The following is a 26,348-nucleotide window of genomic DNA, read 5'->3' on the forward strand; positions in this document are numbered from 1 at the left end:
ACATGAGAACTCTTAGCTTAACTATCCGTCGATCTTCCTACACTTACGATTAACGCGTGACCAAAAACACCTTTTAATTGTGTGTATATGTATATATATTTTTATATATATATATCTGTAAGTACTCACACATTATATTAAAAATGGTTATGCTCTCTTAAGACAGTTACCCTAACCTTTCTGATGCTGCATTTGGTTCCCATAATTTATGTAATGAATTTTTAGCACATTGTTAAAGAAAAGGATTTTTGAAGCTGTGCAGTCCAGAACTGTCTATTGTAGTGGATTTGAAACCCCTTTAACTTTATAAGCCTGTTTTTTTTTCCTGTATCCCATCTCTAAGTCTAGCCTCTGTTACAAACTCTTTGGGACATGTATTTCTGTAAAAGGCTGTACATACCTGTGAGGCTCCAGAAGTAACAGATGCAGATGATGATTTAGCCCTCATATAATGTCTAGACAGAAAGCCATAGCTGTGTGCTTGATCCTATTGTAAACACCTGAATGTTTGCTTTGCTGTATGAACTCTGTGGCTGTGTATGGCCTGATTATCAAAGCTTTTATGAAACTGGAGATAATGCTAGAAATGGTAGAAGATGCAACAGCATTTGCAGATTTATAGGAGGAGCTAGTGGATACCATGACTGAACTGAGACACGCTTCTGTAATTAATGAAGACAAAGAATGGGCATGCTCATTAATATTTATCTTGTGCTGTAGGTTTTGTTTTTCTTCCAGCTACATTCTGTCCTCTGGTGGGAATAGTAATAGTGTTTGGTTACAATACGGAATTCATATATTCAAAATGCATACTTTGAGCCTGTGCTTACACACTGAGGGGGTGGTGAGCAAAAGTTTTCATGTGAATAAAAATGCATATAATTTTATATAAAGTGTATAGTAAGTTTGGATATATGTAAAGAAGCTGGCTAAAATTCAGTGTGTGTATTAGCCTAATTTAAATGGTGCTTTGTTTGTTCTTCACTTATTACTTAACAGACTGTGGCCAGCTCTTAACTTCTGGACCAGCTACGTTGCCAGAAGAGTTGATGGCTATAAGTCAGCCAGGTCAGCCACAGAATGAGGGGCAAGCGGCAGTTCCAGCGCTTCTCTCCCAGCAGATACCTGAGACTTCTCCACTACCCTCATCTATGGCCGCCAATCAGAATATTGAGAAAATAGATGATCTGCTGGTGTCACTGCAAAACCAGGGGAACAATATGGCTGGCTCATTTTAATTAGACAAGTAAGTAGTGTGTTGGGGTTTGTGGGTTCTCTCCTGTCGTACAGTTTGTTCAGTAAGCTTTCATGTGTATGGGTACTGAATGTAATGGCTGATTGAACTTTGGAGCGTATCACTGTGCTTTAAGAGGTCAGCTAAAATGTCACTAATGCTGAATTAATGGTATAATACTAGTGGTTAGAGTGAAGAGTTATTTATTACAGTCAGAGGTCAGAATTTCTATGAAACAGTTGGCTGAGGTTGGGTTTTGTCCTTTAATTGTTATCTATTTTGTCACCTGCTGTTACAGTCTGGGTACTTTATTAGGAAGCAGGAGTGAGTAGATCACTGACAGCTTGGCAGATAAAAGCATTACGAGTGTGACTGTATTTAGAAACTTTAGGCTTATTGGGTAAATATCACACCTCAAATCTGTGCTTTTCTGAAGTTGTCCTCCTGGTTGCAATAATGTAAAGGGGGGTGCTGTAGGATATGGTGGGTAGTGAGTGTGCCACATGCTGAGTCTGTTAAAAATGAGTTAACACCATCAGCTGTTGCTAGGAAACATTCTGCTCTTAGGAGGTGCCTTTTTCAGAGGGGTGAAAAAGGCTTTGACTACAGACAAGTACCAAGTACAGAAGGACTCTGAAATCTGGTATTGTCCACCACGTATAACTTGGCTTTAGAAACTGTTTTGCCATCTTGAATCTCCCTTAAGTTTCACTTAAGTGATACACTGCATTTTCTAATCTAAACTGTTAAATGATGTTGTGAATTAAAAAAAAAAAATTACAGTGGAGGGGAAGTAATCCTGCTTGTCCTGTTCTGTGCAAGAGTGCTGCATTCTGACACTTGTTCATGGTTTGTTTCTGCTTGTGAAGGGCATTTTCAAGATGAAGGAATTACCTAAACATAAGAGGATGCTTTTTGTTATGTCTAACTTTTTTGCTTGCTTATTTTTTCCTGCAGAAAATCTATGAAGAAAAAGGTGTTGATTTCCCTGATCCTCTCAGACCTTGCGACTCTGGATTAGGCTGTGTGGAACTGATTGCTTCTGTCAAAAAGTGACCCTCTTCTCTAAAGAGCACATATGCGGCCTATTGCAGTGTATTGCACCTAAGGCTATAACCATAGTATTTGAGATTCCTGGTGCCAATAATGGTTGAAAAGCTATGCTTTGTTTTACTAGGGCATGGAATTGTACTATTACCATATTCCTGGACCTCATTAACAGCGGGGCTCTCTTTGAATTTAAAGCATATCTGGTCAGTTATTATTGTTGTCAGAAGATAGTATATGTTACCACGTTTACTTTTTTTTTTCCCCTCTTCTTCCTTCTTCACATCCCCTCTCTTGACTAGAAAAGCTTATGAAGCAGAAACATCAGATACTTTTGACATGAGCTGTGACTCATAGCATAGTTGTCAATCACTGAAGGGATTGCACATTTTAAAGGAGCATGGGAGAGCTAATACTGTGGTTGGTAATTGCAGTAGGTGATAAAGAAAATACTGATACATATGATAAGCAAGCAGAGAACTGCTTGTTACTGTAGATAGCCAGACAGAGGTGGGTGCTTCCCATCTGAGAATGTGATTAACGGTTTTCTATGTCTCTTACATATAACTGTACATAGAGTAAGTTTGGTGGCTCTAACAAAATGAAGAAATGAAGGGGAACTTACAAAATAAATTACGCTCTGAAAATTTTATCTTCTAAGATACCTTGAGATTGAAAGGAACAATCTGCCTGGCTGAGGAATCTCCTTCATGCCTCTCACTCTGACTGCTTAGGTCAGAACTCATTACAGCTGCATTACCCATTCTCAGACCAGTCTTTTCCCTTTCATTTCATGTTTTTCCTTCTCCCTCCCTCAGTTTCATATTGTGGTTTTTTTTTTTTTTTTTTTTTGAAAAGATATAACTATCCTACTGGCTTTAAAGATCAGAAGCAGCTTTTAGGAATCCATGGTACCTACCTTTGTGATATTGAATTGCTTAGTCAGTAGAAGCTTTGACAACTAATCAAGGATTAAGGAGAGAAGAAGTGATTTTTCCACCACCCTCCAAATGCCAGAATCCTCCTTAACCCAGTAATTTTCCAACTGTTACTGATGCAAATTTTCAGCTTAACTTTAATCCAAATAAGGGGGAAACTACATCGTTTCTAAGCATTCTTGAAAATTTCACTTCATTCTGAGCTGCTGTGTCTTTGTATCATATTGAGCTCATGCAGATTTGAAGTGGTGTTTTCTACTGGCAGTCCCCTACCTATAGCTTCTAGATTATTGTGTTTCAATTTAAAAAATTGACATGTTACAGAATGTAAAAATAACCCACTCCAGACCATGCAGTTGTATTGTGAGGCATGTGAATTTCCTGGGTGCTCCAGCTGTCCTGAAAGTTTTGTGATATCTCACTACAGCCTCATTCACAACCTTTTCTTCTCCTTCTCCTGCACGTAGAAAGCTGTTGATGCGGTTAGAGCCAAACAGCTGCCATGTATGGCTGTTATGCCTTGGTAGAGTGTAGCTGGTATCACGTCATTTTCCATTTTGTTATTTTACCTAACAAAGAATAGCGTGTAAATGGGTTAAGTTACTCTAGTCTCTTTCCTGTGTGTCTCCCCTATCTCGTGTGCTTAGTTGAGCCGTGTAGAGTTTTTGTTTGTTTTAATGGTTTTTCCTGTTTGTCAGTCTGTCATGTTCATTTTCTCTTTCTGTCTCTCTCTTTCTCTCTCTCATTGAGAGGCATTGAATTACGTTTTCAGTAGTAAGGCTTCTTGCCGATATGAAGGGAACTTTTCAGAAAGAGACCTGCTCTGGGTCATTTAATTTTGAATACAGTTTTCAATCGTTCAAGTTTTGGATGGTTTATATCTAATGTGTGTTTCATTTTTTTGGAAAGCTATATTTTGTATTTAGGAAATGGTATACTATTTTGCTATTTGTACTGAGTGAGTACATTGGCATAAATATAAAAATTTATATATATACATATATATAAAATATTCTTTTTGCCACACATTTTTGTGGTAAATTTGTGAGTTTGTCTGATGTTCTACCACAACGTGGCGTCTGATAACAGTGGGGGTGGGGTGGGATTTGTTATGTCTTTATTGAGTATTTAAGTACTTTTTGCAACATAAATAACTTGTTCATCTCTCGCCATTCCATCAGGCAATTTATTGTTCCAACTGGCTATGGGAAGCTTCACTGTGTGTTTTGATGTGTCTGTCACTCAGCAATACGATCTAGTAAGGAAACCCGTAGGCATTTAGGCGTATATAAAGTGATGGGTTTCATTCAGAATGAGCCATTCAGCTTTTATCCACTATCATTGTCTATTTAATATTTTATTATTAGCGCCTTTATGTTTTAACTTTTAATTTATAATTATGCTAAAATGTTTGAAATTTTAATCATGATTAAAAAAAAAAGAATTCCCTGCTTCATAATGTCCAGAGCTGCTTTATAACTTTGAACCGTACTTTTTCTTCCTGTGATTTTTTTTCCCCCTGCTCAGAAAATATATAACAAGATCCTGTTATGGTTCATGACATGAAAAGAGCAATCTTGCAGCATTGGCTAAATGCTCTATGAGGATACGTAGGAGACTGGGAATTATGGATTGAAACAGCTTCCAGATGGCTGTGGAAGTCAATAGCCAGTTATTCCAAAATGAACTGGTGACCCTTGCAAGTTCACAGTCCCAGGACATTGGGTGTCAGCTTGGGCCTTCATACACAGAAGAAGTAATAGGAATGATAAATTCACTTCTTTGCTGCTTCACGTTGTTCTGTTGTTCTGAAGGGAAGTATCCTTATTTTGAAATGCTGTCAGTCAGTGCCAAGTCACCAGGGACCAATTCTCCATTCAGTAATATGGGTGTCCAACAGATAACTTTTTACCAAGACTGCTACAGCTCCAGGGTGAGGGTATGTTTGAATTGTGTGCATATTTTAGGTTGCTGATAACAAGGGCTGTGCTAACACATTTTCAGTTTTGGATAACGCCTTTCTTGTGTTAAATTTATCTTGTCCATTTTAGGTCAATGTTTAAATGTACAACACTTCGAACATGTGATTTGGTTACAAAAAGTATTTGTCTTATGAATGAAGAGATTGCTCAGTGGTTGATTAGTGCTTGAACTGCTGCTTGCAAACAGCTGTTACAGGGGCTAACGAGAAAGATTCAAGAGCCAAGAAAAAGCTTAAAGACAGCTTGCAGGATTTCATGGCAGAAAGACCCAAGAACAGCATGAGCCACATCTGTATTTTATCAGAGTCCTGTACGTTTACTTGTGTGGTTTAAGCAGTTGACAGTTGGAGCTTACCCTGCATTTTGTTTCTTATCCCCTTATTGACTCCCCTGCATGTGCTCACTGGCATGCCTATTAGGCTGCTTGGCTGCAGAGCTGAGAGGTAGCGGTATCATGTCTGGTCCATTTTGGTTGTGAAGGTTAGAAAATATTGAGGGGTGAGTCTCTCTAAATTTAAAGTTCCTGCCATTATTATAAAGGAGAACTTAGTATATCCGCAAAGCAACAATTAACTATAGACAATATTACTAGGTGAAAAATTAAAAACTGTAGAACTGCACAGCTAGGATGGGTTTTCTGTATATTGTCTTTCTCTGCTGCTTGAGCTCTTTGTTTAAAAGAAAAAAAATCGTTTCTCTGAACATCTGTATTTATCATAGGTTGTACTCTCCAGCTGTATATGCCTCTAAAGCCCTTCCTGTCCACTACCAGTACAGCATCTGCGCTATGTGGTGGTATGCAGTACAGCAATTTGCTAGCACAGATTAAAATGTAGGGAGACTTATCTGCTATCCAGCAGACATGTCTTCTGTGTACATTCTCTTGTCTGCTTATATATTTTTAAAGAAATAATGGTTCATATGAATAATATATAATACACAAAATTATTAGCTAACCATCTCCTCTGGCAAGAAGTTGTTACTGATGCTTTAACTAGCAAGTTCACTTCTTGTCATTAGTTGCCTCCTCACTGTCTTCTCTTTCAGCAGTTGCTCAAGCCAAATGCTTTGCTGTTACTTTAACAGAAAAACAGTTCAGGAAGTAGTTTCAGCCTTGCTGTTTCAAAGTAAATGTTTAATCACCAAGCATTTTATTGTAATTATTTTTAATTACTGATAGGATGGTTACTTTATTTTTAAATTGAAATAAAATATGAACTGTTAAGTGTTTTGTAACTTTGGCAGTATTTTCAATGATAGTACTAAGAGCCTGGGCAGCTCTGTCAATGGACATTCCCTTAACTTAAAGTTGAACGTTTTTAAGCTTCTGTTGCGATTTTGATTTGGGATACAATTCCCCAAAAGAAATTGCAATTTTCTTCTTCTGACAAGACCTTCCACTTGCATACTGTCTTTCCAGAGTCTTCAGAAAGAATACCAAATGAGTCAGGAGCTTGCATTCCTCTTAGAACATGATTTAAAGCACTAGTTGAGTAGCAGAAAGATTTATTTTAAAAGAAAATGAAAAAAGTTTTTATTGGAATAAAAAGCTACAAATAATTGCCTCCAAATGTGTGTACGTGTGTGCATGCATGAATGCACATGCACATTCATTACTACTATCCAATTTTGGATCTCACATATCTTTATGACAAATTGTTGAGCTACCTATTCAGGGTAATTACAGGAGAGGAGTGCGAAGAGTTATAGACATTTATCTGAGTGATAGAAGCAAGAACTAGGGATGAATTGCATAGGGTGCTCTGAGCTATGAGTTGTAGATGGAAGGTGAGAAGAGGGGAAATATTAACTGATCGCTGGTGACTTCTCCTTAAGAACAAAATTTATTTTCAAGGAATTAAGTGCTTTCTTGTTTTCTGGAAGGAATTGTGGCAGCTTCATTATTTGAGAAGCTAAAAGGAAACTGGTACAGAGATGCTTTGTACGTTTGTTTTTTGTCTTTCTAATTTGGCATAGTCTTTTGGCATAGATGGTGAGAACTTCACATTCAGACCAACTATGCCTGTTGTATATGAAAATAGCCAGCTGGGTGTGCAAATAGAGGTGTATTTCTCTGTGCACACCTCCCCGTTAAGAATCAAGCACAGAGGATCTTTATTTGAAATGCAATGTGCACTATTTAGATACAAGGAAAAATGCAGCAGCAGATAAACTCGTGTAAAAATGTACACATAAAAATTCTCCAGCTTAGTATTGGGTTCTGAGGGGTTATGTAGGAGAGGCTTTTCCTTTCATATAATCTGTATAGGTATGTAAATACGCAATGCCTGTGTATTCCAGGCTTGTTTATATGTATATAGAAGAATCGTACATCTATTACATATATAAATAATTAGTGTACACATGCATAGAATACTGCTATATTTACATTTTTATAAACCTAAAATAATAAATTTCCTTAGTTGGAGGTTATTTACCAAGGTTTTTGTAGTAGCTGATTAATAGCCGTATCAACACCTGTAAGTACTGTACATGTGGCGCTATTGGTAGTGTTGTTCCAGAAACTTGCCCTGCTTTTTAGCTCTTCACTAAAATCCGTGGGGTTAAAGTGAAGTGACTTTTTGAAACAGCTATATACTTTTTTGTATTTTTTATATATTTTTATTAATCATTGCAAATGGGATGTTAACAGTAGAACTGACAACCTTGGAGAAGAGTCTGATGTTGCCCACTGGATGGGCTGTGGAAATGCAACAGTAGCACCTGCTTTCTATGTCCGTGTACTTCTCTGCCAGTTTTCCTCAGCTGACTCGCCAAGACTGTGTTTTCAGGACCTTTTCTGTTCTTAGTCCCTCAGCAGCTAGTGCAGATAACACAATACTGGGGCTTTGTGCTGCTCAGCGGGAGCTGAACTGACACAAGCAGTTCTCTCCCGGTGCGGGTTGTTAATCATCCTTGCATGGCAAAGGACACTGGCTGCTGCTCAGCTGAGCTGCATTTGAACCAAGAAGATGAGACTCAATTTGTAGGTCATTCCTTTTCTGTTTGCTCTGATTCTTGCATATAAGGCAACACATCTTTAAAACATCTCTCTCTCTCTCTCTCTCTCTTTTTTTTTTTTTAACTGACTTTGTATTGAAGAAATCAATAGCTAGGAAGCTTTCTCCTTGGATACTTTCTAGATATGAGGACCATTGCTCTGACTTGTACTGGTTGCTTACAGAAAGAAATCAAAAGTGTAAGAAATCAAACTCTTTACAAGAAATCCAGATCTGCAAAGCAATAACATGTGTTTTGACCACCAATGCTTTTCTTGCCAAACCACATGTATTCCACTGTAATTGCAAAATAGGTTAGTCAGCAGGCATTGTTATCTTGGTACAGGCTTTATCAAAGCATCTCTCCCAAACCAAAAGTAAATGTCCTTATTTCTTCTCTTTCAGCCATCAATTTGTAGGCCTGAGCTCCATCACTTCCAGAGATGGAAATCTCCTATAGCTTTTGCTGTTGCAACTTATGAAGTTGCCTCGTAACATTCAAGTGCAGTTGGCCAAGGGTGGGGAATGTGCTGCTGTCCTGCTTGCTGTGGAATTCTCATCCACCTCTTTGCAAGTCCTTGTTCAGATGCAAACTCTGGCTGTAAAGTATCCCCGTGGCGCACATTTGGTATTGTTTTCAGGTTAGCAAAAGGTCCTGCGTTGGGGCACTTTAAATTGCCTTAACTTCATTTTTTTAGTCCCTGGAACTACCCCTTTGTAAATCAGATGACGACCTGGCCCAGCATGTCGTCGTGCACGCGGGTGCCATGCAGGAGCAAGCCGGTGCTCTGGAGGTTAGTACAGTGTGGCAACCAGGCGAAAGCCTCGCATTGCTAGGTGTTTGGGGTCTGGAAGCAAGTTCCGATATCCTGCTTAAAAGACCACAGTATACAGGAAGCTTTTGTATTCTGGATGCTATTTGAAATGAGGTGGTTTGAAAGTTTTACATTTGAGCTCGCTGTTATTAGTGGGTAAGCTCCAAACAACTTCAGATCAGAGCTTTCTACCTCTGTCAGTATCTGCATCTTTCTTGAGCGGTTTACCTGCCTTTCTGCCATGTTTCTCTAGAGTGCACTGATCAACCACTGAGCTGCCTTTTCCCTTGTCCTGCAATGTGAAAGTAGCACCAGATATATTCCTTTGTGCATTTCTGTGTATATGGCTTTCGTAGTTGGGATTTTCAAGGCACTGATACCCGGTGTTTTCAGTTTGTTCTATGAGGGGATATTTCATTTGCATCTATGTTTTTAGCTATCCTGTGATAACTTGTTGAATATTAAAAAAAAAATAAAATATTTTGCTTCTATTGGGACATTTGTATACTCGCAACTATATTTCTGTAAACAGCTGCAGTCAAGAATAAAACAATGAAAGTTTTCATTTTGCAGTGTAAACTCTTGTTATGTTTCTTCAAGGGCATCTTCTTCCTGCCAGGAGAAAGTGGCTGAACCCAAGTACTGGATAAACCCATCTGGCAAACAGATGGTGCCCAGGTCGGGAAACGGGAGGGCAGAAACCCGCGCTGCTCCCGGCTTTGCTGCATCCCGCTGGAGTCCTTGCATAAGAAAAGGCACTGTGTCGAGCATGCGTTTTTTCAAAAGCTGTAGTGTTTCTCTTTGGCTTTGTGGCTGCCTTTCCACTCCAAAGTAACCGACAGAGTTTGCTTCCCAGACCCCAGCTTTCACATTACAAAGCATGGAGGGAAATTGCTTTCGTAGTCTGTTTGCACCACGAATCTGTCCCTGAGGTGTCTGTGTGAGGGGAGGGAACGAAAATCTCCCCCAGGACAGCTGGGGGGTTATTCGCCCTGGGGGGTGCGACCCCGGAGTTTTAAGCTGGGATGACTGGAGTTACGGTCTCTGTAGCAGGGGAAAAGACTGGACTTGGTGCCCAGGCCGCCGCCGCCGCGCGTTTTGGCACAATCCCACCTGTATTTGCATCTTTGGTGCGTTTCTGCCAACATGCTAAAAACGAGCAGCAGTTTGCTGAGGCTCGGGCGTGCATGCGTTCCCCTTTGCCGACCTTCCACGGGGATAGTGACCTGGAAGCGGCAACGCCGGGTTTCCTAAGGAATTACTGTGTTAGGGCCTTCATTTCCCAGGATTTTCTCCAGTGATCTATAAGTCTAGAAAAATAATGGCCGGATAAAACTTGGCAGAGGTCAGAGCATGCGCCCAGAGTAGTTTGGGCCACACACCGAAATCAGTAAAAATCATTCAAGAACGAGTTTTCAGCTAGAGCAAGGAATGCATGTTTTCCACCTAAAAACAAAGTGGATGCGAGTTCCTATTTGCGATGCTTGATGAAATGGGCCGTCTGCCCGTGGACGTGCAGAGACAGGCAGGAGCAGACAGGCAGCTTCACTGCTGTATGTAGAGCATCGACGTGGTAAATCTGGGAATACCGTGTCCGGTTCGGCTGTCGTATTTTTCCAAGGGGCTCTTTTGAAAAATTGCAGTGGGGGGGAGAGATAAAGCACTGAAGTTATCCTGAGAGCTGGACAAAGTGCTTTATTATGAAAGATTTAAGGAGATTTAAGGAGATTAGTCTGTTTAACTTATCAACTGCTACTTATCTGTTTAACTACAGCATATAAGTACTTTCACGGGGAGAAAACAGCAATTACTGGAGGACTAATCGGGTAGAGAACATGCAAGGAATATTGCAGATGAAAGCTGAAGCCAGACAAATTCAAAATAAGGACGGATAAAAGTCTGTTTGGAGAGCCTGATGTGTGCGCATTGTCTGGGAAGGAGAGAGGGGGCATTCTGGTTTTTGCATTTGTTTTGGATTTTTTTTTTTTTTTTGGATGATGCATCCGGATAAAGTAAGGTTCACAGTTTTTAACTTTTCCCTGGACCTGCTGAACGTGTGTGTGCCCCTGCCTTGACCTAGGTCCTTGTGTTAAAAACGTGCCCGTGGCTGCAGGCAGGCTGAGAGCAGGGTCCTTCACGTCCTTCCCACTCAATCCTGGCCGGCCGGCCCGGCCGCTGTCCCCGGCTTCCTCCTGCCGGCGCCTTGGACAGTCGGGCTTTTCAGGTCATCTAATGCAATTTTGGAACCAATTTTATTTATTTGTTTGTTTTTGTAGCTGCTGCCCAGCTTCTTACCGCAGTTACTCCTTGGGCTCTTGTTCATGTCTTTTAGCTGCTTTTTTTCTATGAAAGCTCCCAGTCAGCTCCCTCCAGCTGCTCGGAGGAAACGTTTTGTTCACGGTTCTGCTGTATATGTGTTTTCTTTTTTTTGTCTCTGTGCCTCTGCATATGCTTCTGACACGAGGGTGCAATTTGATTTCTGATCTAATCAGAAGTTGTTCAAAAGGAGTAAAAACACTTGCTCCCTTATGTTCTGGAAGGAGAAAGGAGTCTCCTCATCGCACACCGTGATGCTGCACGTGCATTTTGCATGGTCGCACCCCCCTTCCCCGGAGCCCGGGGCTTCCACGTGTCTGTCGCTACCCAGGTTTTTATTGTGCACCAGCAGCTGCGGGCTCTTCCCTTCGCTACAGAAAGGTGCCCACGCGCTGTGATTACCGAGCGGGTACCGCAGCACATCCGCGTGCGCCCACCTGCACCTCGAAACGCGCGGTGCCTCAGCGTGCAGCGTTTCGCTGCAGCGGCCTGGGTTTCCTCCAGCGGCAGCTGCACATTTGCTGCCTTCTCAAAATTATAACCAGGACAAAACCGGAGCGAGAGCACTAGAGGGAGCCAGCCCCGAGCTGGATGTGTTCGCTCAGCGATGGGCTGGAGGGGTGGGTGCAGCCGGGGTGCGGTGGGTGCAGCTGCAGCGCGTGGCACGACGGGGTTGTCCTGAGCTCCCTGAGCTCGCGCCGTTGCTGAGGCTGCAGGAACAGGACGCTCCAGCTTGTGCCGGACTCCTCGGGATGTTGCATCAAGTGCTTGGCTCAGGTCGATACCGATTTGTCGCAGACTCCAGTCACTGGCTTTCTGCTGAAATCGTAGTGCAAATTTGCAGCACCGGCCGGACGAACGCTGCCCCTCCGAGGGGCTCTCGGGGGAGGCCGCCAGCCCGCGCGGGGCGAGCCCAGCGTCCCGAGCGAGGCAGCTGCAGCCGTGAGCTTGCTGAGGGCTGGGGGGATTTTTTTTGCTGCTTTAGACACGCTGGAGGGAGTCACCGCTGCAGCTTCAGCGCTCTGGCAGTGCAAACACGGGTGACCGACCCCGGTCACGGAGCTGGCGGCTCCCTTCCCACCGGGACGCTGCTCCGGCCAGCCGTGCTTCCCCGCTCTGGCGCACAGCCTGGGTCCGTTGCGTGGCTGCGGCTCCTCCTGTCCCCCAAACCGTGCCCTGAAGGGAGCATCGCCCACCGCAGCGGCTGCTGCTGTTGTCCTGCTCCGGGTCCTGGGCGCAGCCGCGGTCTCGCTGGCCTGGTCCATGGCCGTGAGGTGCAAACGCTCCTGCTCCTGCGCCGCTGCTTCAAATCCCACACCAAAAAAATCCCTCAGTGAAGGCAAATCTGGGGTTAAAACCTCAGAGCAATGTTTTTCTTTTTTCACCCACAATAGGTGAAAAGGAGCCCAAACCAGCAGCTCCTCACGCGCAGGAGGGCTGCGATGGCGCAGGCTCGACGTGTGCAGCTGCGGGGACATGGTGAAGGGGTGTTGGTGGCTCCTGCGGGCACCGTCCTGGGGTCGGCACGGCAGAGGGCCTGAGGGCACCCCTGTCCCGGGCTCGGGGTGCTCGGGGCCACCCCCGCACCGGCCTCTCCTGCAAATTCCAGGTAACGCAAACTTTTAATGAAGGTGCGGTATTTAGTCATGTAGCAGAGAGGGAGACACACGGGTATATGTGATTTTTATCTGGCAGAGCTGTCAAAAGAGGTGGCAGGCCCAGGTGTGAAGACCAGCTTCCCTGGCCACCACATCCCTCAGAAATCAGTTCTGGTTTTAGCCTCTCATTCTTCGACCGCAACCAAAATTAGTAGTTTCATTATTTTGCCTCAGATGGACGACAAATTACTACCACGCTGTCCTTGGGACCGGGTTAGCCCTATTCCAGCTTGTTCCTAACAGTTTTACAAGATCTGTGTATGCGGTGTTACATGCGTGGCAAGAGCATTGCTTTGTGCCTGGATCCCGCAGCCGGAGGGTGTTGACGGGTCCTGGTGGCTCCAGCTGGGCTGGCGCTGCCCCACGGGCGGCTGCCGGTGGCTCCCCCGTCCCTGTCCCGTCTGGAGCGTCCCTGGACTGCTGCTGCCCAGCGCGGCACGGGGAAGGCCAGCGACTGCCTCTGTTTGCTCCGGGGCACCGTGGGTTTCTACCAGCTGCATCTTGCTGTTGCCAAACCTCATGCAGGGTCTTCTTTGTTATTAGTATTTTATATATATTTTTATATGTTAGTATATTTCTATCTCTGGAAAGCCGCAGCTCCTGCTGCGTTTGCCGGGTAACCAGGTGCGCGGCAGCTTATCGAATCAGTACAAACTCGGCATCGCATGACCTGGTCGGTGTTGGGGCTGCTCACAGAGGAGCAAAATAGCTTTTTCCTGACAAGCACGAAGATTTCAGCAGGTCAGTTGAAAAACCAGTTTACTGAAGCACAAGATGTGGCTCTGGTTCCCAGCTTCCAACTTCCAGGTACAAAACCAGGCAGGTGAGGCTGTTTGCCACACTAAGCAGCTGTTTGCTTTAGCAAACCTGCCTCTCTGTTCAGCGAGGCCCGGCCCCCCCTGCCATGCTTCAGCCGGGCGCAGACGCGGCTGCTGGGGGAAACGGGAAATCCCTCAGGGCGGTCGGCAGCCCTCCAGGCACCCGCGGGGCCGAGCACTGCTCCCCCCGTGCCGGGGCAGTGGCACGTGCTTCACAGCCCCCCAGCCACGCACCCCAGCCCCTTCCGCTTCCGAGCGAAGCAGCCACCACGACGCTGGTTTTTGTTTTTATTCGATGTGGACAACGCTGCCCTGTGCTGTGGTGCCGCGGGAGACGAGCAGGACCGCCGACGCCGTGCCCGCCCCGCTAACACCCCCAGCAGCGCCCCAGGCCTGGCGGACAGCTCAGGTTTGAGGCCTCGTGAAACGCGACTGCTGTCGTCCCCGGGCACTGGCTGCTCTTTACACAACCCCAGAAGCTTAAAAGGGAAGTCCCGGCCTCCTGCCCCAGGCAGCTGCCTTTGGAACAGTTCGAGGAAATATCTCATCCTCCCAGAGCCTCAGACGCGGGGCAATAACGCATGTAACACCCCGGTCGACAGCCCTTTCCTCAGCGCAGCCGGGAGAAGGCCGTGGCCTGCGTTCATCTCCTCTTTACAAACTTCTTTGTCACCGCGTTGGGGTTCAGGCGCCTCCGGCCCGCGCCCAGGGCCGCGTCTCGGATTTGCAGGTTGGCTGCCCGGCTGTAGATGTCGTTTTCCGCAAAGGGCGACACCCCCGCGATGTAGTCGGGGTCAAAGACGTTGGTCTTCTGCCGAGCCTTCCGGGAGAGCCGCTGCTGCGGGAAGGGCTGGTCTTCCACCAGGTGAGGGTTGTTCGCATGCTTCCCGCCCTGCGGAGCCGGCAGCGGATACTGCGAAGAGAGCAGAAGCTGTTACGCTCAGTCCCCCTCAAAGGGCTTCACCGTGCAACAGGCGGCTTAGCCTCCAGCAGAGAACTTGGTAAAGGAGCCTGACAGCCTCTGGGTCACGCGGAAGGGCTGCAGGGCGACCGCAGCTCTGCCTTGCCTCTGCCTGCCTGGGACCCCCGGCTCAAGGCAGCAGCAGGGAAAGCCCTTGTTCCAGCAGCAGCCGGCCGGCGCGGCGCGCACGGCTACTCACCCGGAGCCCCCGCGGGTTCAGCACCTTGGGGTTGCGGGAGAAATGCAGGTGGAGGCTCCCGTCGTCACTCACGCTCACCGCAACCTTCTTCAGAGTCTTGTTACCGCAGTGAGGACAGAAAACCTTGGTCATGTCAGAAGTTGTTCTGCAGGACAGAGGGATTTACTATCCCTGGGCTGCGGAACACGGGCTTAGCCCGCAGGAGCTAAGGCTCGTCCGGCCGTGTGAGCCAGGCTGAAGCCCTGGAGGGCTCCTGCTAGGGAGGAGCGGTGCTTCTCTGCGTGCAGCACTCACTTGAAGCAGCCGTGGCAGCGGAGGATGTGGCTCCTGGCCTGGCGGATCAGCATGCCGTTCACGGCCAGCACGTGGAGCCCCATCTGCAGCAGCACGTTCTGCAACGATGAGGGAGAAACGGGGCGCTGTGAGGTGGGACTGCCAAGCTCTGTAACCCGGGCCTGGCTGCCCAGGCAGCGAGAAGCCATCAGAAGCAAAGCAAACAGGCTCTGCAGAGGCCTCTGCTAGAGACAGAACTAGCTGTTTTTAACAAGGGCGCTGACACAAAGCGGGTCTTATCCTGTCCCGGGGATTCAGCAGCGCGTTCCTCTGCGGCAAGCGTCTGCGTGCTGGTTTAGCCAGCCCAGAGGTTTGAGGAAGCCAGGAACCTGCTGCTCCAGCCACCAGCGCCAGCCCCCGTCAGCCACCCGTCCCAGCAGGGCAGGAAGGGCACCAACAGGGTCCGGGAGAGCTGGAGGCTGCAGCCTGCCCTGCACAGCAGCTGCCAGCACCCACCTGCATGGCGAAGTCGGTGGTGACGCAGCCGACCTGCACGCCAGCGGGAGCGGTGTCACAGTGCCCTGTGTCCTGCTGGACCTGCTTAATGTTGCTGGGCGTTATCCAACCTTCGTCATCGCTCTCCTCCTCACCTTCGTCTTCCTCAGCACTGTCCCCGTTCTCTGGGCTCGGGTGCTCCTCAGCCGCCCCGGGGCTGATGGAGACGGTGTGAGCGTTCTGGGGGGGGAGAGACTGTCAGGCGGGGCCCACGCAGCGCCCCCCCAGCCAGGCCGCCTGCGGGGAGGCGTCAAGCAGAGGGGTCGGGAAAAGCTGGCCAGAAACCGGGGGAGAAAGCAGAGAGGGGCACGGACACCCCAGGTCTCACCAGCAGCTCCTGCAAGTCCTCCTCGATGCTGGGCAGGGGGGTTCTCCAGTAGAGGAAGGAGCTGAATTCGGGGGTCTCAGCCAGGGCCGGGCTCCTCTCAGGGCTGGGCAGATGCTGCCCTTTTCCTGGGCGCTTGTGCTACAGCGGGACACAGGACAGGGGGTCCCTTGCCTGCCACCTGCCCGAGGGCTCTGCAGGGCCGTGTCCTTGTCCCCTGGAGGGCCCCATCCCTGCCCCTGACCTCAGAGGGCTGCAAACCTGTCCCTGTCCCTCACCCTGGAGCATCGTGTCCCTGTCCCTTACCTTGCAGGGCAGGTGGAAGCCAGCGAGGTGCAGGGGGGCCTCGGGGTGCTGCGGGGTCGAGCTGAGCCTCACCTGGGGAGGGAGCGCGGCGGGTCGGCGGGGCTGGGCCTTGCCACGGCGCTGCAGGCAGCCCCATCCCCGGCCCATCCCTACCTTGTCCTCGGGCTCCCGCCGGAGCCGGTCGGGGCCGACGGTCTCGGCCTCCAGCTGGTAGGTGAGGGCGAGCACCTGCAGGTCGGTGGCCGAGAGACTCGGGTAGTCGCCGGTCTTCTTGGAAAAGTCGGTCACTGCGGAGAGACGGCCGGGGTGGCGGGGTCAGGTCGGGATGGGGCTGCGGCAGCAGTGGGTCTGGGCCGGGGGCGGTGGGGGGACTGGGACAGTGTTTGCCTGGTGCAATGAGGGGAACCGGGATCGGGTCTAGCAGAGTGGAGAGACACTGGGATTGGGGTGGGAGACACCGGGATTGGGCCCGGGGGGGGGCGGGAAGAAGGGGGGACACCGGGATCGGGGCCCGGGGGGGGGCGGGAAGAAGGGGGGACACCGGGATCGGGGCCCGGGGGGGGGCGGGAAGAAGGGGGGACACCGGGATCGGGGCCCGGGGGGGGGCGGGAAGAAGGGGGGACACCGGGATCGGGGCCCGGGGGGGGGGGGCGGGAAGAAGGGGGGACACCGGGATCGGGGCCCGGTGGGGGGCGGGAAGAAGGGGGGACACCGGGATCGGGGCCCGGGGGTGGGGCGGGAAACACCAGGATCGGGGCCCCGTGGGCAGGGGAAGAAGGGGGGACACCGGGATCGGGGCCCCGGGGGGCGGGCGGACCCCGGGGCCGGGCCGGGGCTCACCGAGCCGCACGTAGTCGGGCCGCGGGCGGCGGAAGCGGAGCTCGTAGGGCAGCGCGGCCAGGCGCCGCCGCGTCGGCTTGTCGCGGATCTCGGCCACCACCTCGGGCACGGTGTACACGCTCTGCGCGATGTCCTGCGGGCGCAGCGCCGTCAGCCCCGGCCCCGCCGCCCCGCTCCCCCCGGCCCGGCCCGGCCCCGCCGCCCGCCCGCTACCTGCAGCGGCGCCGCGCGGAGGAAGGCGCCGGCATCAGCCACGACGTGCGCCACGCGCGCCATGTTCGCCGATGGCCCCTGCGGCGCCCCGTACCGCCCCGCGGCCCCCTGGGAGCTGCAGTCCGCGCGGGGCACGCCGGGAGCCGCCCGGCCACGCCGCCGGCCCGCGTGACTCGCTTCCGGGCCGCGCGGGTCAGGTGACGAGCGCGGGTCACATGACGGCGGTTCCTGGAGCCGGAAGTGGGAGCGCAGCGGCCGCCGGTAACGGGGGCGGTGGGACGGGGCGGGACGGGACCGGGACGGGACCGGGACCGGGACCGGAAACGTGTCTGCCCAGCGCTGCTCTGCTGCGCCGAGGGTGGCTTGGCTCGGCCCGCTCCAGTGTCCCCCGCGGGCCCCGCCCGGTGTCCCGGGGCGCTGCCGGGGCCGCCGGCGGGCAGGGCCGTGGGGAGGTGCCCGCCCGTCCTGGGGGCCCCGGTCCTGGTCCCCGTGGAGGCGGCTGGGGCCCCCGCCTGTGCCCGAGCCCCTCACGCCCCGCGGGGTCTCCCGCTGCCCCGGGGACGCCGTGAGAGGCGAGGGGGGAGTCACTTCTTTAGCGAAGGGACCGAGCCGGAGGCGCGAGGGCTGCCCGGTGCTCCTGGGGCGGGGGGAGACGCGGGAAGGGCTGCGGACGTGCCCCAGGGAGAAGGGTGCGAGCGGGGAGCAGGACGTGTGAGAGCGGAGAAGGTCGAGCCGTGAGGAAAGTCGTGCCTGGAAGGGGAGGGAATGCTGCAAAACGGAGACTTTTGGCAGCTGAGAGGTGGTTGTGTGGCAAGGGAAATCGAGCAATGGTGCGAAACCAGGAGAAGAGAAAGCGGGAAACAGAGTGAAGGTTTAAAAACAAACAAACTGAAAAAAAAATCTGAAAAAAGGAAGTACAGCCCAATGGCCTGACTATTCACCATTGCTGGGGGCAGGCGGTGGCCCGTGGCTCAGCCGGTCGTGAGGAGGGGAAGCCGGTGGCAGCAGTGCTCCAGTGCACGAGGGCGGTGATGGGATGGCACGTGCGGCACCGGCTGGGAAGGGGATGCCGAGCGGTTCCTGCCCTCCCGAGCTCTGGCGGAGCTGGCCGAGGGCCTGCCGGGTGCCGGGGCGAGCTGGCTCCGGAAGGGCTGCTGTGCGATTCGCAGTGGGGAGAGCAGGAGCAGAGCCTGCATTTGTGAGAGGGGAACGGGGCTCCAGAGCCCTGCTGGAAGGGAGCGAGCCCTGGGTAACAACAACTTTTGGGGTCAGATCACTAATATTTGTGTAAGAAGCGTGCTGCAGGGCAAGCTCGCGGGTCCGTCTCACCCAGTATCTGGTCGCAGACCGTGGCCGCAGGAGATGCTGTTTAGGAAGGGCATGCGAGCCTGGCCGCTTTCTGTGGTCCCTGTTAATGGCACTAATGAAATAAGCTGGTAATGCAGAGGTGGGGACTCGCAGCAAACACGAGGAATAACAGTGTCCTAAGGGAAGGACAGGGTGATCTGTGGGCAGAATAATTGGAGTAGGAGTAACTGTAATAATAGCAAATGCAATTAGCTTTGTAAGAAGACCTCCTTCCCTAAGTAAATTCTTATCCGTTGGGAGCGAGGGGGAAGGGATAGGTGTGTGTTAGCAAGCTTTGACCCACCGCTCTGATAGAGCCAAGGTGGTGATGGGGTGGCATGGGGAGGGGGATGGAGAGAAGACCCTGTTTTACAAGAGGAGATTTGAAAAGGAGCTGGCGGTGCCTGCCATGGTGAAGCAAGGGCCTGGCTTTGGCTGCCCGCGCTGGCCCCAGGGGCCCTTGGCTGTGGGGGCTGCTCCAGCAGGCGCTTGGGGAGCCTTTGCAGCGTGAAGGGGGCAGTGGTTGGGCGTGGAGGGGATGGGGAAGGAAAGGGACTCCCGTGCGGCAGAGAGCTGGAATTGGAGATGTGCTTTTTTCCCTTTTTGTACTACTTTTTCCTGAGGGCTCCTGATCCGGGAGGATGTAGGAGGGAGAGGCTGGCAGGGGCTTGAATCCAGAGCTGGTCGGGGGTGTGCTTTTGGCTTTGCAGGATTGGGAGGGGGGTTAGGTTTAACTCAGTCCGAGCTCTCGCTGCTGCTCTAGGCAACAGAACTGACTCTTGTGCTCACATCTGCCTGGGGAATGGGCAGCGAGTGCCTCCGTGTGTCCTGTCGTCGGGTGCTTACGTGGGCATGTGGTCTGTGACCTTGGAATTTACTGCAGGCGCCGCTTCTCTGCCACAGGGCTGTGTTAGTCTGCGCTCAGCGGGTCCTTCCCGCTCTTCTGCCTGTGCAGTGCAGAGGGGGTGACTGCTGTCTGCAGGCTCAGGAAGACGATGGGAATCAATAGCCTGCTCTGTTGGGCCCAAACCAAACAACTCGTGCTTGTGCGTGATGTGTGACTGTGTGCTTTTGCTTCCTTGTCAGTCGTTTCGGCAGAGGCTCAGCCGCGTGTTTTGCCGGTGTCCCTGGCCGTCCCAAGGGGTCGGGGCCTCGCGCCCGTCCTGCCCGGCCGCGCTCTGCCAGCTCCCCTGCCCCGGCGGGCGTCTCGGAGGCGAGGTGCTGTGGCTGCGGTGACGGGAACGCGGTCCCTGAGAGAGCGAGGAATTGGCGAGTGCTTGGGAAGCTGGAGGCCTGGCCTGGGTTTCCCACACTGCAGCGTGATCCTTTCCAGCGGCTGAGGCAGCTGTGGTCCCGGTCCCTTCTCTGCTGCTGCTCTGCGGTGTTTTAGGGTGGATTGGACCCATTTTTCTGTGGAATTTTGCCACCTGGAAAAGACCTGGCCTGTCCTCAAGGGACTGGAGCTTCCTCTCTTCTACCGCAGTGTTCCTGTCTTGCTCGCTCCGAAGGATCCTTTGCGCTGTGGCCATGCAGGCTGCTCGTGGACCGGCGTTGCTGCTCGGCAGCACGGAGCAGGCACCGTGCTTCGGAGGCTGCTCTGTCCTTGTGCTGGTTGTGATCAGCAGTGACCTTTGGATCGTGGAGCTGGAGCTGCTCCAGCCCACAGAGCGCCTGTGGGGTGTTGTCCCGCTGGGATCTCCGGGCCGGCCCGGCTCTCTTCAGGCCTTGCGGGCGCTGCTGAGAGGAGTCTCTCTGTCGGGCACAGCTTTACTTCCACCTGTGGTACATAGTTAAAGTTTAACAGGAGCGAGAAGGACCCTGTGTTTATTAGCCATCTGCGTGTGTGCCGAGGGTGTCCCAGGCTGTCTGTGAGGCCTCCCGGGCTGGCATCGGTGTGGTGCTGACATGGCGGTAAAGCCTTCGGATGTGCCGAGGAGGAACCGGCCCCCTCCCAGCGCTCCGTGAGCAACTGGCAGCACCGAGGGTGTCTGCAAACCTTCTCGGTGTGGTGCTTCCCGGTGTGCGCTGCCGCTGCTCCTCACTGAACCCCCGTGCCGCGTGGGTCACTCGTCCTAATACAGCGGCCACGGCGAGGCCCGGAGCAGCCCTGGCCCTGGGGCCCCGCGCAGCCTCGGCTTCCTCCCTGCGACGGCGGAGGTGCTGAGGCGTCTCGTGTCTCTGCTTTCCAGCCCGGTGGTGATGACATGGCCTCTGCGAGCTCCAGCAGGGCCAGGGCAGGGCTGCCCGGCGAGAAGTCCCAGCTCTCCGTGAAAGGTGGGTCCGCCGCGTCGCGAGAGGTGGGGCCGGGAGCCCAGTGCTGGGAATGCGGATTTTCGAGTGCATCTGGCCCTGGCAGCAAGCAGCTCCTGGAGGGAGGGGATGTTCCCAGGCCTGTGCTCTCCCCACACCCTGGGGATAGGACACCTTCCTGGGGAGGGACTGGGTGCTGGGGAAAGCCTGCACCACCCCTGCGGTCGGATGCTCCATCCTCATGGAGAAACAGTGAGCTTCCTGGGGTCCGAGGCACTGGCCGACCTTACCAGCACGTGGATCGCAGCCCTGGGCGCGTGGTGGCTGGGGCAGGGTCTCCTGCCTTGGAAGAGGTTTATCCAGGGAAACCTGGTGACGGCGTTCCAGAGCCACCGAGGGTGACAGGGGAAGGACACCGTGTTCTCGGAGGCCTTCCTCTGCCTGGGGTGCTGCCTTCAGCCCCAGAGCCCTCCTTGGGCGTCTGAGAAGCCTTTGGGAAGCAGAGTGGCTGTCTGCTGAGCTCTGCCTCCTCCTCTTTGCCTCGGCTGCTGTTGGGCTGTTCCGCTGTGGCTCTGCCGGGGCCGTGTTCGTGCTCCCATGGCCACGAGATGGCTCCAGACGCCCGGAGCTGCGTCCCCGGCTCTGCCGTGCGCTGTCCTTCTCTGCCGGAGCGTTGCCCTGCCCTTCGGGAGCACCTTGTGTCTGTCCTGGGAGACTTGGGGGCTCACCTGAGCGGGCATCTCTTTCCCGGTTGCCCTGGAGGACCTCCTTTCTCCCCGGGCTCGTTCACGGGAGGCGTGGGGCCGGGGGAAGGCAGCGTGCAGGAGCTGGTGCCTGGGAGCGCCCGGACCTGGCCGCTGCTGCCATCGGGAGCCTTGCTTCCTGCTCCCCCTCTTCCAAAAGCAGTTTGACACCTCGCTGCTTGCGGGGCCCTGTGGCCCCCCAAGCTGGCAGGCGTGGGGCGGGGGTGTGGGTGGGCAGCCCTGCCTGGGGCGGGGGCCAGAGGCTCCCCGCCGCTGCCTGACCCCCTGCCTCTCCCCTCTGCCCAGTTGTGTCCGTGAAGCCCAAGGCGCCCAGCCGCCAGTCGCGGATGAACTGCTACGTGGAGGTGGCGGGCGATGGACTTCCCGGTGAGACCAAGAAGACAGGGAAGCAGATCGGGAGCTCTGAGGTGCTGTGGAACGAGATCCTCGTCCTGTAAGTGCCCGTGACCCCCAGGTGTGGGGCTGGCCGCAGCGTGCCTGAGCTGGCCCTGGGCTCCCTGGCGCAGCTGCTCGTGGGGGAACCTGACGGCTGCCGTTGCCTGGGGGCGTTCAGAGAGATTTGCCTGCAGACAAGGGCGCTGCGAGGGACAGGCAGGCTAGCGAGGTGGTGGGAGGGGGCTCTCCCATCACCGTGGCGTTGCCCCGGTCCCGTCCGCTCCTAGCAGGCCTGGTGCTGCCCGTTCCCTGAGTGTGGAGAGCGGACGAGGCCGTGCTGACAGCCCCCTTTGTGGTCTCTCCCCAGAAACGTCACGGCTCAGAGTCACCTGGACCTGAAGGTGTGGAGCTGCCATACTCTGAGGAACGAGCTGCTGGGCACCGCCTCCGTCAGCCTCTGGAACCTGCTGAAGAACGGCGGGAAACGTATGTACGAGCCCTCGGCCTCTGCCCCGCGTCCCGTCCCCTCCGCGGCGGGCGGAGAGGCGGCTGCCTGGGCCGGGGTCACGGCTGCTCGGGGCGCTGGGTGGGCGCTGCTGGCCGTGGCGGGCTGCCCTGGGCGCGCTGCCGCCCCGTCCTCCGCGGTGGTCCTGCAGCGTTTCCTTCCCCCGTAGGTGTGTGGCGGAGGAGTAACCGGCTGGAGCAGCTCCCCGTTCAGTCCCTGGCCCCGGGAGGGAACAAGGCAACATTGTGCGAGCCGGGCTGGCCTGTCAGGCGCGGGGGGCTGGAGTGTGACGGAAGCCATACCTTAATTAGCCAGGGTGCCGCAGCCTGCGCAGCAACACAAACCCCTCAGCTATTTGCTGCCATTTGTGGTCACCAGAGTGTGGCCCGTGGCAGCAGCTACCGCATAAAGGCCTCCATTCAGGGCTCGGGCCGTGCACGCGGCTGCGCAGGGCAGGAAAAGGCTCGTTCTCTCTTTTCCAAGCAAAGCTCAGCCACTGGCAAAAGACAGACTTGGTATTGAGAGGGGAGAGGGGCCTCCCGTGCGCCGGAGGGATATGGGGCTGGTTCAGACTCTCCCCCGTGCCAGGGGATGGGGCGAGTTGCTTCCCCTGGCACTGCCAGCTGCAGGCTCTGAAACCGCGGTGGTGTCCCCAGTGTGCCCCGAGGTGGGCAGGCCGCCCTGCCCGGGGCCCGGCCGGTCCTTGGGCTGGATGGCGAGCTATCCTCCCTGCCACCGGCATAATCACCGGATCCTCGCTTCGAGCTGCCCCTCAGCCTGCTGGAGCACAGACGGGCTCGCGCGGGGAGCTCTCTTGCCGCTCTCCTGTCGCAGAGGACCGGGACGTCCGTCCGCCCGTGGGTAGTTGCAGGTGGGCTGCCTGCCGCCTGGGCTCTCTGAGGAAGGTGGCTCGTAGCGTTATCGCCCCGACGTCGGAGCTAGCCGTGCCGCCAGGCCGCCTGCCCCGGGGGTCCCGCTCCGGTCTCGGCCTCGGGGCGCGCTCCCCTCTGCTCTTTCTCCCCGCGCCGCACACAAGTGCCATGCTCGTGTTCCCGGCACTGCCGCCTGCTCCCGCCCTACCTGCCCGCTGCCGGCAGCAGGGGCACAATTGGCTCTTTCATTAGCAGACGTCCCAGGGGGCCATGTGGAAAATGAATGGAAAAGGCAACTGGCTGTTCTAGCCTGTCCGTTAACATGCACCAGAAAAAACGTGTCAGATTTTTCCTTGACACTGTGGGCAGGGAGGGGAGGATTCTTAAAGCTGCAGAGCCCTGCTCAGCTGGAAAGGTGCCGCTGCGAGGTGGGAGCAGCCCGTGCTCCCGAGCTGCTGCGTCTTTGGCGGGCTGCGTGCTCTCACTTGCTGTCTCGTCTAGACTGGGATCCTCTCGCTCCTCTTCTCCGAGATGCTGACTTGCTGCTCTTGGCCTTCATGGCTTTGCCGCGGCCTCAGCTCTGTGTTCGTCCCCTGGGGCAGGGATTGTTGTTGTTCCTCCAGAAGCTCTGTGGTGGCTGAGAGCCAGAGTCTCCAAGGGGGCTTGGAGACCTCTTCCTAGGAGGGGTCTCCCATGCATCCTATCTGCTGTGCCTCTGGCTCCAGCGTCCTCTCCTGCCTGTTGAGAGGTGGCGAGCTCAGAGGCTGCTCTTTGGGCACGCCGCCTCTTCCCCGCGCTGGCCCGCACTTGCTGGAAGTGGCCAGGTCACACGGGTCCACAAAGCGGATTTGGGATTTCAAGCCGCCTCTCGAGGAAGGACAGGGATACCTCCCAGTGGGTCCGAGACCCCCACAGACCATAGTTATCCTAGTTCCCAGGCATGGCTGAGGCAAAGGAGGCTGTCCTGGACCTTGTAGGGGAATTGGCCAGCTGTGTGTCCCCCTCTTTTCCCCGTGACTCCCTGCAGAAGCACCCGTGGGCACTCAGCCGCTCTGGACTTTTCAGCTGTCCAGAGCTGGACAGGTCATGTCCTAATCCAGCCCTGTGACCCTCTGCCTGGGAGAAGGTGCTCAGAGGAGCATGTTCCCTGCCACTCGTGGAGACCCTTGCAGTCAGCGTCCCCTTCCTGGGAAGTCCTCAGCAGGGGCACTTCTCCCCCAAGGGCTGTTCTTGGCTGGCAGCAGACCCATTTTCTAACTTAGTTGGTCTTACTAAGGCTTTCTCTAAGTTACCGATATGCGAGTATAACTGTGACTTTTTGTTTGGATTTCTGTAGTTGTTTTACTTAGTGTGGTGGAATTGTTCTGGTCCCCCTGCGTTTGCACAGATGGGTGTTTTCTGGCAGGGGTGGTGTTCCCTTTCCTTCTCCAGCGATGTCCGTGGTAACGTAAGCAGGGTTTCTGCTTGCCAGAGTGAAGCTATAGCTCCATCTGTTCCTTCTCCTGGTTTTTCTGCCAAACATACTTTGCTTCAGGTGGAAGAGTCTCAGGTCTGAGGCCTGGAGCCCAGAAAAAGAGCTCAGCAATGAAGCCAGTCAGGCCTGAGCTCTCGGGAAGATGGAGAGCTAATAGCCCAGGCTGTCAGGAATGAGCTCCTGCTCCAAAAGGGTCAAGCCTTGCTTTCAGACTCGCTGCAGTTCCCATTGCCTTGGCAGCCCTCTCTGAGGCTCTCTACGCAGCCTCTTTTCTGGCAAGGTAGCACCCTCCCAGCTTCAGACAGGAGGATTGGACAGGGAGACAGAGAGGTGGGTAAGAATAGACTTAATCATAGAAAATGAGTTAGAGCCTTCTATGGAGCTGCTCCCAGGGCTCCTTTAAAACAGCTAATTTACAATGGCACAGCCCCCTGCCCTGGGCCTCCGCTGCTGTGTGCTGCAGAAGAAACTCTTTGTTCTGAGGCTCCAGGAGCTCCTCGGTGCAGGCGTCGTGCGAGGCAGGAGCAGCATCCCCGGGCGGCCTCACGGTTCAGCCTGCGTGGAAGCTGATACTGGGCCATGCTGGTTTTTGCTGGTCGCCCTATCTGCTGAGCAGTGGATGTCAGGGCAGGCTCGGAGCAACAGGAATGAGCCAGGCTGCAGTTCGCAAATGAAAGCGCTGGCTTTTATTACTTGCTGCTCGGGTTGCAAGTTACATCAACAGGCTCCTGTTTCTTGAGTGGCACCATATGCCAAGATTTTACAGATCCTGCAAAGCCTTTTCTTTCCATTCTGCTGCACCTCAGGCAGAGCTGCTGGAGCCGCAGCCCTGAGGAATCCTTTCAGGAAGCCAGCAACAAACCCCCAAACCTCTGGAAAGCTGCAGCTGACCCCACTTCGTGAATGTGCTGTCAAAGGAGCTCTGCTGCATGGTACAGAGCAAAGACTTTTTTAGCAAGGAATCGTGAAAGCAAATACAGAGACTAGCTGAAAGGCACGTTGAATAAGCTGGCTCTATCGGTGGCTGTGCGATAGTCCTGTGAGAGTGGTTTTTGCAAGCTGGTGTGTCACAGTGCAGCGCTGGACTGTGCCCACTCTGGGTCACCTTCCAGGTGCTGTGTTCTGAGTGTCCTACACTGCTGATGGGGCTGTGACCACCAGTGCTGTCCCCTTGTCTCCTGCCTCGTGCCCTGGCCAGCACCAGACTCTCTCTGCATGTCTTAAGAGCAGAGAACAGGCTCCCAACAAGTCGACGGGGTCCTTTGGCTCCAGACCTTGCCGG

The 26,348-nt window shown here is 53.3% G+C and overlaps 3 protein-coding genes across 10 annotated transcripts in view; 2 read left to right on the forward strand and 1 right to left on the reverse strand.

Moving 5' to 3' along the window:
- Window positions 1–9,580, forward strand: part of NFAT5 (nuclear factor of activated T cells 5) — an 81,570-nt gene extending 71,990 nt beyond the window's left edge. For all 5 annotated transcript variants that reach the window (XM_064519877.1, XM_064519876.1, XM_064519875.1 and 2 more), the window contains 2 exons: window positions 1,000–1,246; window positions 2,192–9,580. In XM_064519877.1, the coding sequence (XP_064375947.1) occupies window positions 1,000–1,238 (239 nt within the window). In that variant the 3' untranslated portion in view covers window positions 1,239–1,246; window positions 2,192–9,580. The remainder of the gene's footprint in view (window positions 1–999; window positions 1,247–2,191) is intronic.
- A 4,502-nt stretch (window positions 9,581–14,082) lies between these two features.
- NOB1 (NIN1 (RPN12) binding protein 1 homolog) lies at window positions 14,083–17,637 on the reverse strand. The gene is made up of 9 exons (XM_026104245.2): window positions 17,480–17,637; window positions 17,267–17,399; window positions 16,580–16,713; window positions 16,427–16,498; window positions 16,124–16,261; window positions 15,757–15,975; window positions 15,262–15,359; window positions 14,968–15,112; window positions 14,083–14,720 (listed from the first exon to the last, which is right to left on the reverse strand). Exons 1-9 carry the CDS (start codon window positions 17,540–17,542, stop codon window positions 14,451–14,453), a joined length of 1,272 nt encoding a protein of 423 aa, XP_025960030.2. The 5' UTR covers window positions 17,543–17,637; the 3' UTR covers window positions 14,083–14,450.
- Window positions 17,636–26,348, forward strand: part of WWP2 (WW domain containing E3 ubiquitin protein ligase 2) — a 48,291-nt gene continuing 39,578 nt past the window's right edge. For all 4 annotated transcript variants that reach the window (XM_026104268.2, XM_064519878.1, XM_026104269.2 and 1 more), the window contains exons 1-4: window positions 17,636–17,740; window positions 21,016–21,100; window positions 22,126–22,273; window positions 22,583–22,701. In XM_026104268.2, the coding sequence (XP_025960053.2) occupies window positions 21,031–21,100; window positions 22,126–22,273; window positions 22,583–22,701 (337 nt within the window). In that variant the 5' untranslated portion in view covers window positions 17,636–17,740; window positions 21,016–21,030. The remainder of the gene's footprint in view (window positions 17,741–21,015; window positions 21,101–22,125; window positions 22,274–22,582; window positions 22,702–26,348) is intronic.

Source organism: Dromaius novaehollandiae, chromosome 13, assembly GCF_036370855.1.
Source record: "Dromaius novaehollandiae isolate bDroNov1 chromosome 13, bDroNov1.hap1, whole genome shotgun sequence".
NCBI classification, from domain to species: Eukaryota; Metazoa; Chordata; class Aves; order Casuariiformes; family Dromaiidae; genus Dromaius; species Dromaius novaehollandiae.